Source organism: Telmatherina bonti (genome assembly GCF_933228915.1).
Source record: "Telmatherina bonti genome assembly, chromosome: 21".
In the NCBI taxonomy this organism is placed as follows: Eukaryota; Metazoa; Chordata; class Actinopteri; order Atheriniformes; family Telmatherinidae; genus Telmatherina; species Telmatherina bonti.
This window is the reverse complement of record NC_136630.1, coordinates 16486082-16499664: the sequence shown is the minus strand read 5'-3', so window position 1 is coordinate 16499664 and position 13583 is coordinate 16486082. Positions and strand designations below refer to the sequence as shown.

Genomic DNA, 13583 nt, shown 5'->3' with positions numbered 1-13583 from the left:
GAACAGAGCCAGGAACGTCACTTGCATTTATTTTCATTAATTATTGCTCTGTACATCAGTATTAAAATGCCAACATTAATAAACCAGATAGGTGATCCAACATAAGCAATGAGTTCAGTATGCCTTTCAGAGGAAGCTCTTAAATTAGAAAACATTCTGTGGAACAATAGATGATCTGAGTGCAGTGAAAGTGAAGGGGTCATCTTACCCAAAGGCTCCTCTGTGTCATCAGTTTCCAGCATCCTAGCAGAGAGAAAGGCAGAGACAAATATGGTTGTCTACAAACATGATTAAGTAATGAAATTACATGTCTGTAATAATTACTGCTTGTAGAACAGGAAGAAAAACAATAATAAGTCTTGCACCATTAAAATCTAAGAATGCATGCACACTCCATATACAAGATCCAGTATAAAGGTTGTAACAGGAGAACGGCAGCTAGCTACTTACTGTGCCTCACATGATATGAATCATACAACATTTAAACACATTTCTCTTCTAGTTGCATGTGTGCAGTGATAAAACAGCAGCGTCTGTGTAGTATCTGAAGGTGGCCATTCATCTCTAAGTAATGGGTGTTAAAAATGGATGGGGACAGCAGCTGCCTGTGGGTTAGAAGTGATGATGTAACAGGAGGAGGGGAGATGGCTGCATTAAACACAATGGGGAATCAAAAGGGACATCTGGGAAGGGTCAAAGGTTATCGATGAAGGGCAGACAGTGTCAAGCTGCATGGTCGACATGGAGCCAACTCAGAAATTTTTACGTCAGCAGCCTTGCTTACATAGACCCAAGGACATTTCCAAAGCTGTACTTAAATGAATCTACTTAGAATCACTTTTGATTCAGGCTGTTGAACTGAAAACTGAGCTGAAATCTTTTATCTAATTAAATGGGATGAATTATATATGCGCACTTAAAATAACATGGTAGACGGCTGATCATTTTATATAAGCTCCAATAAAATGTTCCCAAAAACGATTTAGAAAAACTGTTTTAAGATCTAACTAAATACACCAAAGACTCTAAAATACTTAAAAATGGCTGGAGACACAGTCATGATGACAAGCTTTAGAGTAAAACAACTCATTTTCCAGATACTCTATAGTGTTTTGTGATGTATGTTTCACCGACAATCTGTGTTTCTGTCCCTGTGGATCAAATTTAGTCAGTACATTATAAACATCTTAAAAACTCACATATGAAAGACAGATGATCCTATAGTTTTCTTCAAGCCCTGTCTTGTCATGCACCCTGGCCCCAGTAAAGAGTTTCACATTCCACTGCAGATATCTGTCTGGAGCTTAACAAGAACTTTAGTTCCAAAAAACCCGACGTAAACTTCATACGGTCCTTTCCGCATTGAACGTTGCATTATTTCCACATCAGTGAAGTAACACAATAGCTTTCTTGTTTATCATAACATCACCTTCAGCTTTTGTGGCTATTACTCAAATTTCTTGACTGTCAAAGGGCTTCCATGCGGGTATCTCCAGGGAAGAAACACTCATGTACATGCATGCATTTGACACAACAAGCAGTCAGTATGCTCCAAATATTGACCACAGCCTCAATTCACTTCAGAATCTGGCACAATGCACAATGGACCCCCAAATCTGTTGTCAACTCCCTAGTGTACAACACCTTAAGAGAGACTTAGAGGTACTGTGTCTACCCGTCTATTCAGAGCTGTGTTATGGGTCAGGAGGAATGAATAATACTTGCTAGGCTCCTTTTGAAATAGTAAAAATTTGAAAGTGTCCGTCCCAAGTATTCATGGCTTGTTAATATATGTTATATTGTATTTCAAAATGGTAAGAAATATGAAATATGTGTACTTTTAAGGGTACTTAATGACCTGTTAAAAGTTGCTGGTGGCATCACTGTTTGATTATATCTAGTTCTCAGGTACTTCTTTTGAACCACAAAACAAGGTGTCACTTGCCCAACCCTCACTTTAGGGTGGCACGTTTCACACATGTACTGTCAAAACTAACAACTGACGACGACTGCAATGAAGTACAGAAGATGAAAACAAAGTAATTCAGAGTACAAGAGGGAGTTAAAGGAAGAACAGAGACAAAAAATTATGTGTCCACATACATACACACCAAGGCTCCTGCTTGTGTGGTTTATACATGTTTACAGTAGACTAGGCCTCTCCTACTGCACAAAATTATTACACACACACACACACACACACACACACACACACACACACACACACACACACACACACAGACAAATAAGAGGAACAGAAAACCAGAAAGATGAAAGACAGTGGTCAGCTTAGCTATTAATTTGAAGCTATTTATACAATAATTAGACTCTTTTACCTTCTGAGTTGTTGCTAATCGAAGACTACATTAACACTGAACATGTTGCATAAATGGATTTTACTAAATATGCTCAGTATCACACAGAAAGTTTATTCCATCCTACAATATACCTACAACACTTATGTGAATAAAGTTTGATGTGCAGTACAAATTGTACAGACTTGTAAATTATAAATTTCCATAACTCCACCATCTATTGTAGCTTATATTTTTCATCAGATAACATATAAGTTGAATAATTTTGCTACATGAGGAATCCTGCAAAGCTGTGAGGTACACGTGTAGATGAAAAGTGGTCAGGCATATGCCAGTTGCTATGCAAAGAGAACTTCACATTGAGCCTACAGTTGACTGTAAATGTCAAAATGTGCTGTTTTTGGAATGCTGCCCTTCAACTTCAACTTTACAAGGGAAGAGTTCCTGTCTGACATTGATAGAGCCGCTGACAGACAGTTTTTATTATCACTGCGACAACTGAGCCTGAGTTTCTTTTATGTTTCTTTTTTTGAACAGGCACACAAGTTGCTGATAAGAGGTCTGTGAATGCATGTAAAACTGCACATCATCGAACATAGCTTATTAAAGAAGTTAAAGATATCTTCAAAAATACAGTGAAACAACTCTAATTGCCCCCTAAAACAAGTAATGCTTAGGACCAGCAGACAACTTAATGACCTAAAAGTATGGCTGCAAACAAAAACAGGACCACGGCATGCAGTTTACATCATTGTAATACTTTAGCAGCTGAAATGACTGACATGCAAGTCAGAAATAAAACGTCTAATTATCTTGACACTGTATGTCAAAATGTAGTCTAAAACTTGTGTGGGACTGCACTGGGACTGCAAAGTAGCCCTTATAATATGTTTAAACAGTGATCTGACAAACACATTTTATTTGAATACTTTTTTTTAAAAATAAACAGAATCAAATTTACTTCTTGAAATACCACATTTTTGTCTAAATTAATCTTCAAAAAGCTTCACAATTATACTCATAAACTGCACTTAGTAAAGATAGATTAATAAAAGCACAAACAGGTTCAGTCAAACACTAATTAGACTTGCTGAAAATTTTCTAAAAAAAAAAAGAAAAAAAAAAGGTCACTACAACACAAGACATGCTTGTGATGAACTCATAAAATATATTACTGCATAAGATCTAGCAGGCAATCACTCATTACAATCTTTGTGTCTTGCTTCATTAGGTAAGAGGCATGAAAACATGGTTAGGCTAAATAACTCATTGCTCTCAAGCCCAAAACTTTGACATTATCTCCACATTCTGTCAGACGCGGTTCTGCTCTTTCCATTGCCAGTCCCTCTGGCACTATCTTCAGGAACAGACACGTCCAGCTATGTGCGCATAACGTAAACCTTAGCTTGATTACTGCCAAACATCCACAGACCATCGACTGGACATGTTTTCCTCCATGTAGGTAAATTCTCAGAGGAGCATTCCTGGTAACAAATAACATACTTTTTGGTCTTCCAAGTCACCCTGACCAGCTTGCTATAAATGTGTTGTTCTTCTCCTTTCCATGCAAGGCCAACTTTGGAAAAGTTTATCTCTGTGTTTACTTGAAGGTAGCACTAAGTGTTCCCTGAACAGACCGATTTGTGCTTCCTCTTCACTGACTGAGAAAAAGTAATTAAGAGTTATGAGTGTATATATTTAAATAACAAGTAATTTTTTTGTGTCTTGTCCAGCATTTAAGCAAGCAGAATGATTATCTGGAATCATTCTGGGAAGCATTTTCGATATAATGCTCCCCTTGATATTCTGGATTCTTATTTTTATTTTTCTATTTATTTTGCACAATTATTTTTACTACAAAGTTTGTACTGCTGGACCGGACTGGAGAGGAAAGAGGAGAGACAGAAAGAGAATCGAGAAGAAGAGAAAACAGAAAAACACCTTGTAGAGAGAAAAAGAGAGAGAGAAAGAGATAAAGAAAGAATTACAGGTAATTCTTATGAAATCCATCTGTGCTTGCCTTCTCAGTCACAGTGTTTCAGCTTTATTTTTGTTTGTTGCTACCTTTTTGCTATAATGACTGTTGTGTACTAACAATTACCAACAGAAGTGTTTATTTATTTCAAACATTGCATCAAGGTAAATGAACTCACCTTAAATGAGAAGAAATCTTTGTGGAAGAGGCATCCTCCAGTTTTAAGGAAGAAGGTGTGTCTGTTCTGAGATCAGTACTCTTCTCTTTGTCTTCCTTGGCAAGCTCATCACCAGCATTCTCCACAGCGTCTGTCACTTTACTCCTGTAGCCTCTCCTGGTATACGTTTGCTCTGATCCATTATCCTTATGTTTTTCTTTCTCTATGGTTGCCGAGGATGCTGTTTCAGATGACTCTGCAATTTTCCTGTCCCTTCTGACATACTTGGGGGTAAACTCATCTGTGTTGCTGTAGCGTTCAGCCAGTTCCCTTCGTCTTTCTGCCTTGTAGCGAGCAATTCGCTCAGCTTTAGTCTCTGGTGTAGAGCTCTGCAAGGTGTCTATTCCGTCCATAATGCAAGTCAAGTGCTGTTTAAGAGATCAAATTGAAAGCTTTTTCTCCAGCAGATATGGATTCCCACTTCAATTGCAGGTGCTCCCTTCACTGCAGTGTATCACTTTTTTGAAAGCATTGCAGGACTGAAATAAAACAAAGAAAGACATCATTAGTTTAGTATAAGTTTAGATAAATGACCAAACAGTTTTGTTACCTGACTGACTGGGATACATCTTCAGATCTTATAGGAATTGGGCTTAGCTAGAGATTCCAAAAGCTAAACCCTGCCCTTTCAACCCACCCCCCACTTCTCTCATAAAGATGATGTCAACCAGCTCAAAAAACTACCACAGCAGTGAGACTCATAAGCTCTATTCCACTGACTCACTGAGAAAAAAGGACATAAAACAGGGAGTGAAAGTGAGAAACACACAACAAAACAACTCTCCACCCCATTTTACTACCTACTTAGCTAAGGATTTGTACCGGTGCTAAAACCCTTTTTTATTCTCAAAATCAGACACTTAAAATTCATATTAGAAAATATTCATGAGAAACCCTGAACTGAATGTGGATGTGTTTCTGTGCATGTTAGGTCACATGTTTTCACCCTGTCACAGGTGATTGGCTCTCAGACCTGTACATCCTTGATCTCTTTATATTAATGAAAAAAGATCAAACATTCCATTTGTCACATATTTTAGTACAATCAAGACTGCTCTAAATAAGTGTCAGTTTGGAAATAAAAAAATTACAAGGCTGAGCTGAAGTCACTTTGTTCCATTAAATATTCTCATAGCAAACCACAAAAAGACTCAGACGAAGAAGTTTGAAAACTGCAACCACTTAGCTGCAATCCAGCTGACAACGGCAATAATCATTATGTGCCATTTCTGACCGCTCTACACATCAAGCACAGGGGATTTTCTGTAGACGTTTCTCACTGGATAAGTATTTTTATGATGTTTCAGGACAGTCAAGGAGGACAGATTTATATATACAGATGAGCAGAGAGGTTTAATGTAAGCCCTGGTTTCCCTCAAATTACAGGGCAGGCGTTAACTTAGCACGTACACTCATACTAGAAAAACATAAAAGAGAACTGTTTACTGTAGACAATGATACTATTAAGGAATATATTATAAAAAGACATAAATAAGTTGGAATAACTTAAGTCAAGTTAAAGAATCTCTCCTGTAACACAAGCTTTAAGAACCTTAGAACAAATTGTTTGTGGCCCTGACCCCCTGCTCGTCCATTAATACTGATACAGAGCCAGGATTCTCTATTTCATAAAAAACAAAACAAAACAAAACACAGCTTTAAAATAAATACATCGGTGTATACAGCCATGAATGAATGTGGGTGTGTAAGAGAGAATGTTATGTAATCTATTTTCCCATCCATTCATCAAATAAAACGTCTTGGCTACACACCGCAGGATCAGAGTGCCTCTCATATATACATTTAAATGCAGTGTAAGAGATGTCCATGAGTCATATGATAACAGAAATGCATGTACTATACAATGTTCAAATGACATCCTACATGTGGGATATATGAGTTAAAGTTGGGTTATAAATAATAGTCCATCTTTGTTTTTTTTCCACAGTTTTAATGGTGACTTCACTTATGTTTGTCAATATGAGTTTCAGATTTGTTCTTACTGGATTTTAGCTGGGGCCTATCTTGGGGGCTATTTAGCCAGCCCACATGGGCTTTTAAACTTGCTCTGATTATTCCCATTCCCACTTAGCCCACCTACATTTCTTATGGGGCTTATAAAGCCATCTCATATGGGCTTCAATGTGGGGTCCATGTAACTGAGACCACAAGGAACTGGCAAAATTTGCCCGTTCATGCCTATACTCACTCAGTACCAAGATAGCCCAAATTTAACCCTTATAGGTCACACATACACATGCTGGCTGGGATATGGGGTCTAAGTGGGTCATGTGCAACTCACCAAGTTGGGCCCCAGCGTAAACCGAATCAGAACCAACATGAACCTTTTCTGGGCAAATGCAGGTGAAGCCACAATAGAAACGGAAGACAACCCCATATGGAACCCTTATCTGCAGCCCAAATTGAACTCTCAAGAGCCCTGCACGAACATGCTGCCTGGGATTTGTTAAAATGGAAAAAACATAGTTGAATACATTTAAAAATTACAAAAGTAATTTTCTTCAAAAGCTGATTGTTCTCCCTGAAGAGCAAAACTAAGAACTGAAGGGCACTCCAAACAAAGCCTGTGAACTGCCTTATGAAGGCAAAAAGTTCCAAGTTGGGTTGTTGATTTCAGGACTATGCACACACTTACATAATCACTTTGCTGTCTACCTATAAAAGGACTGATACACAGTACACTTAAGCTTGTTAATGTAGGCCCAGAACATCAAGGGTGCTTTATTTGGAAGCTGTTACTATTATTTCAAGGGATACAGGGGGGGGACTGAAAACACAGCCATGAGTCATGCAATTAATATCATCACTCCTATCAGTACAGAGGACAAACTCAGCATATCAGCTTTTTTTGGATGATTTATGTCACCAAAATGCTCCATAGTGCTGGTAACTATTTAAGGCTATTTGTTTCAAAATAAAGACAATGAAACATGTAGCTTAAAAAATAGAAAGATAGGTAACATTGCAAGATGCTGAGTGCTATCAGAGATGAAGACCAGAGTGACGACAAAAGCAAAAAAGAAGAGTAAATAAACTGGACAAATCTAATGGTACGAATGGCATTTTGCACTACATTAAATGACAAAGGTTATATTGATAAAGAATGAAAATAGCTTTAAACAAGTTTACATTTTGTTCCTGTGGTTTTGCTTGGCATGTTGTCACACTCGCTCTACCTGCCAGTTCATATGGCAATTTCAATTCTGCTCTGCTCCTTTAGGGTATGCAAACAAACTAAATCCTCAGTTTCCGACCACTGGAATGAACTCTTGTCTTTTGTTGCTCCGCTGGGAGTTGTTTCTGGCTATGAGAGGAAGATCTGTCTCAACAAAGGTCAAATCTGTCACTTCCTGATCCAATATATTCATTCATTCATTCATTCATTTTCCGAACCGCTTATTCCAATTCAGGGTCGCGGGGAAGCTGGAGCCCATCCCAGCCGGCTTTGGGCGACAGGCAGGGTACACCCTGGACAGCTCGCCAGTCCATCGCAGCTGATCCAATATACTTCTTCATAAAAACTTGATGAATAGATTAAGTACTCTAAAACCAAGCAAATGTGCAAAAAATTGTGACGGGATGGGTGAAGGCATTGACAAGGGAGGGAATTTTTATAACAGCAATAATTTTCATATTCAATATTACATTGAATACTAGTATTTCTTCTGTTCAGTCTAAGTACAAGTAAATATTTACTTCTGTGAAAAGACTGCAAGTGATTTCACAAAATTACTGAGCATTACATAATTGCTGTATTAGCTTACCAGCAACAACATATGCAGAAGTTGCAAACCACAAGACAGTTTAAACGTGACACAGCTAAATATGTAGTTGTGCAAATCCAGCTTGATTTGATGAAAAGTTTATCTATATAAAGCTATTTAACCTTTTGTGGTCAACATCATTTATGGTTTAGCAGGGTTCCAACATCTTTTCTCAATTCATTTTAAAATGTAAAAATTAAATTTATTACTTCTTTCAAAAGTTGCTTCAAGCTTGTGCACAGCAACACTGTGGTATGTTACATAACTACATACATGTAGGCGATCCCCGGTTTACGAACTAGTTTTGTTCCTACCACTACAACGTTCCCGAAATTCTGCACAAGTCAGATTTTTATCTTTAAATACCCCATATTGCCCCCAGATCACTAAATAACACGTAAATACTTGTATTATAAATCGTATTAATAGAAAACAGTATAAGCAATCAAAATACGCACTGAGGCATCATCTCAGCTTTTGTATCACGCATCGTAAGGGCTTATATGGATCCTCGTAACTTCAAAGCTTGCTCTATTTTTTTGATTTACATTTATTTAATGAGCGTCGTCAATAAAAGTCAAAACGACGAAAGTTGAGAACCTGCTTAACCCGAGAACTGCCTGTACACATAAAACTATTTCTCGACTTTATCAACATATTTAATCTGATTTTAATGTGCCACTGATAACCAAAGTTATTTGGTAGTAGCATTTTGCATCAGACAACAAATACTTTATAAGAAGTAGCCACATCTTTAGGATTGTTGCCCAGTCTTTTGAATTGAATTTGTCACCACAGAACACCTAAGTAGATGAACGTAAAATTAATTCAACCTTTTAAAAAGGAAGCAAAAATATATTGTCAAACACATGGACAAATGGTAATAATGTATTTTTAGTATAATGTAAGTATGAACTTTAACATTTGGTGACACATTCCTGAATTTATAAAAGTATAATCTGTTCTGAATGAATTGTTTATGGACTAATACTGGAGGGTGATTCTTGGAAAAGTGTTAAAAATCTAGCTTGCACACAGTTAAGTCAACATTAATGAGGAACTGCGAGGCTTCACTTAAATCATAAAATGTTGCTCATTGTATCAAATATTATTGCTGCATACAACTAACGTGTGAGTAAACCACTGGATAGTAATGGTCATACTTAGATTTTTTCCAAAGTTTTGATTTGAGTTAACCCAACATTACTTACTTATAGTCAACTACTTATTACAGTTAACTAATATCAGTATGTACAGATGTGAAGCATAACCAAGAGTTATCTGGGAGATGGGAGAGAAGCTCTGCTATTCAGAGCCATAGAACCCACTATCACACCGAATCTGATTCACTCCAAGATAAGGGTGAGATAGAAAGCTGCCTCAAAGGCAAAGGCTGACCTGTGTCCCAACAGACTGTATGTTTTTCAGAATTCACATGTCCAAACGAGAGGAAAGAACAGGAATTTGGCCGACACCCTCCCCATAAACAGTGGATTTGCATGGGCTTGGCTTAGGAATCCTAATATAAAATGTAGAAAAAAAATATAGAATTTAAACACCAAGTAAGCACCACCCAGAATAAAGCCTGATAGTAGAATGAAAACGTGAGCACACCACCTACATTGCATTATTTAGCCTTCAACAAAGCAATGCGCCAACAGGCACTGCAAAGCAAACATATAAGGTCAGTCATCAATTTAATGACTGCAGTCCCAACACTAATGGCGCATGCTGAACTTACAAGCAAAGGCTGATAGAAACAAGTTCATTTTTAAGTGTTGGTGAAGTTCAACACCCCTGGATCCAGTCTTCTGTCTTTTTCATGTCAGCTAAAACTAAGCTAAAATCAGAGATTTATACCTGAAACTGACACATTTTAGCTGTACCATGTGCACAAATGCAAAGCTGTTCCAAAACTTGAAATGGCTTAAACAATATGTATGTACTATTGCTTTATATCATTACAACATTTTGCCACTGACAACCTTCAGGAATCCAAGTAAAGTACCCACAAGCATTAGGGAAACATTAAAACACAACTTTCCATCACTAAACAAAGAGGCAGGAGGCAGCTTGAGAGAAAGCCAGCTGCTGACACACTTTCTTCCTGTGGGAAGAGGGCAGGGATTGTGGAAACTTTGCTTTGCTGAGAAAACCAGGTGCCGGTCTAAAAACATACTAACCATCCATTTTTAAAAAAGAAAAGTCAGCTGATGAAGCCCTGACAATTTTTTTAGCGAATTCAGAAATTATGAAAGAGCAAAATAAACAATGGCAACATCAAGTACATTGAGTGATTGACTTTCAATAACTATAAAGATTTTGCGGCAAAACTTCTGTTGTTACCTTTATCCTGTATAAAAAAAATTAAAATAGGACACAACTTTACTGACAAATCATTGGAATACTGTCAGGAAACATAAAAAGACATGTGCCCAGTATTTGTGTGTTTGTCTGCATGGGTATGTAAGGCTTTAATCAGGTCACGTGACCACATTTAAAGTAGACAGACCTGAGTATGGATCATCAGTGCCTAATCCAATAACTTTAACTTACATATTGTATATTAGGAGCTTCAAACTGATTTGTCCCAACAGAAAAAAAAACTCAAAACAAAGTGCATCATAAAATGACAGGGCTGGGGCTGACACACAACATCGTATATTTAAGCAACCCTCGTACAACAATCTGCCACATACTGAGTGGCTAACATGCTTCTCATTAAAAAGCAATCTTTCAGTACTTAAGGCGGTTTAAGTACCCTGCCACCAACAACTGGCAAAATGAAGTTTTAATTGCAATTGCTGGGCCTCACAAAACTCTTGAAAGAAATAAGCCTCCACTAATAGAGAGCTTCAAAGGACAATCCTGACAGAAGGGTGTGTTTGTCTAACATGGCACAGGCTCTTCACTGATGTGACTCAATTTTACCCTCGCTTTGAGCTGTAAAGGGGGAAAGGCTCAGGGGGTGACAGGACCGAAATGGCACAGGAAGAAAAAATACTGCAAACATAAGAGAATAAAAAAGTGAGTGGGAAAAAGTAAGGTTCACACAACCGTAGAATGAAGTAGACTGCGAATGTCAAAGAAGGGAGAGAGAGGAAAAGAGATGGAAACAAAGATAAAGAGAAATAGCTTTTATGGGGGTGGATGTGATGGCTTTGCAGGGCACACATTTTCAGGGTGCCAAGGGGCTCTCGCCTCTATGGAGGAGGGGGACAAGATCTGGCACCACAGACAAGTAGGAGGATGGGCGAAAACAGGGCCTGAGACTAATCCACCTCCCTCTCCCTCCCTCTTTTCCCTCTCTGTCTCACAAAAGCACAAACTCCCTCAAATCCCTTTTACCAGAAGTCCCGCTGACTGTAACCAGTCACCCGAAAGGCAGTTGACATAATAACCCCCCAGGATATTCATGCTTGCTTTCTGCTTTGGATTTGTAACTGACACTGTAAATACCTACTGACCTGCTTTGGCCTGAGCTACCTCTGTCACCAAAAAGACAAAGAAAGTGCCTTCAATAAAGCCTTAAAAGGTAAACACAGGAGAGCATGTTTGCCTTTTCCTCTATTTACAGGTCCAGCCTTTGTGCCAGTTTTCCAGCGTTCCATTTCCTGAATTCAAAGGAACCATTAAATGTGAAGTATGGGACAGCAAACAAACAAACTACTACACAAACACACTGTAGTACACACTGACTGACTTACAACAGGAAAACCACACAAATACACAAAGACATTTACACACAAACTCTCCAACAGGACAGCAATCATGGAAGCCAGAGCGGTGAGAAGGAAGGGTGGAGTTTATGGTGCTTTATCTAGCCAAGGAATCATATGCATGCATATACAAAACACACGAAGAAGGCTGGATTGCAGTCAGAAGCAGCATGCAAGCCAGAGACAAAAACTCAGAGGTTGTTAGAAGACGTGTACAGCAAAAACTAAAGTTAAAGTACTTAAAAGTTACAGCACTAATGCATACTGATGTAGTGTTGTACAGAGAGAACTGCCACATCCCACTAAACAGTACTTTTTTCTGCTTACAAAGGAAAATATGCAAACTGTATTTTTCCAGCAGATCTGAGTCAGAACTGTACAAAACTTCAAAAACTAAATAGTTATGTTTGGGAGGAAGATCAATACATTATTTTATGCATCCTTCCTCGTCCATATGCAATTCAAGCATTTACTTTCTTCAGTCTTTTTACAATTTTTTTATCAGTTGTAAAGATAAACTGTACTATATATTGTTGTGAAAGGACAAGAAAACCAATGGATGAAATAAAAGCTTTTCTGACTATTAGCACTGTGTGACCCTGTAAAAATAAAGAAAAACTGTGATATTTGAGATATTTAGGGCTGAGTATCACCACTTATTTCATGAAGCAATTGGAAATAATTTGCAGCAGTTGATTCAATTCAAGTTTGATGAAATCCATTCAGTGTTGATTTATGTAACATTGTTTTTTCTTGATTAAAGACATTCTAAGAATATTATTTTAAAAAAAGACTGGGCACATTTATATGACCATTAAAACCAAATATCTGGGAGAAATCAGAAAATAGTAATAATCTTATATCATTCATCTACATGCACTTCTGAAATATGATTTTCGCAAGATTGTTGTCTACATTCAGTATTTCCTCCAGGTCCAAAGCCAGAAATGTTGTGATAATTAAACAAAATTGCTCAGGACATAAAAAACATGTAACATTTAAAAGATTCTAATGTAGGAAATGACAGAAGTATGATCACCTGTGTTTGTGCTATGACATGCCATCTTGTAAATCAGATAAATAATGTAAGACTGTTTATTTTATTTTTTTTATGAAAGGACGACAGTTAAACCTGTTCTAGAGGAAATTAAATTTCATAACTTCTGCCATTACTGGCACTGTAAAGAAAACTAAATCAAACTAAATTAGCTTGCTGTTGCAGCAAAGGTGTTGGGTCTTGTTATAATGGATGATGAAACACTGTCAAACCAGTATCAGATTTATTTCATAGTATATACATAGTGTGTAACTGCCTGTCATTTAATGACAGAGCCCCCAGCCTTTGTGTTGGTCGCTAACGAGAGAGGGAATTCGGCTGCTAAATAAACTATAGGTGAATCCAATCCAATGATCAATAGAAAAGTACAAATTTGGCATTATTTTGACAATAGAAGCTGATTTTGTATGGAAGCAATGAAAGCAACCTTTCAATTGTGTATATATGGTAATACCTTGCTGAACATCATTAAGTCACATGAGAGAAGGATTACTGTGGTCACTGGAAAATTAATT

The 13583-nt window shown here is 37.6% G+C and overlaps 1 protein-coding gene across 1 annotated transcript in view; it reads right to left on the bottom strand.

Moving 5' to 3' along the window:
- LOC306772101 (supervillin-like) overlaps positions 1-13583 on the bottom strand; it is a 47321-nt gene that overhangs the window by 29923 nt on the left and 3815 nt on the right. The window contains exons 2-3 of the mRNA XM_079261513.1: positions 4469-4986; positions 209-243 (exon numbers count right to left, since the gene is read on the bottom strand). Of these exons, the coding sequence (XP_079117639.1) occupies positions 209-243; positions 4469-4860 (427 nt within the window). The 5' untranslated portion in view covers positions 4861-4986. The remainder of the gene's footprint in view (positions 1-208; positions 244-4468; positions 4987-13583) is intronic.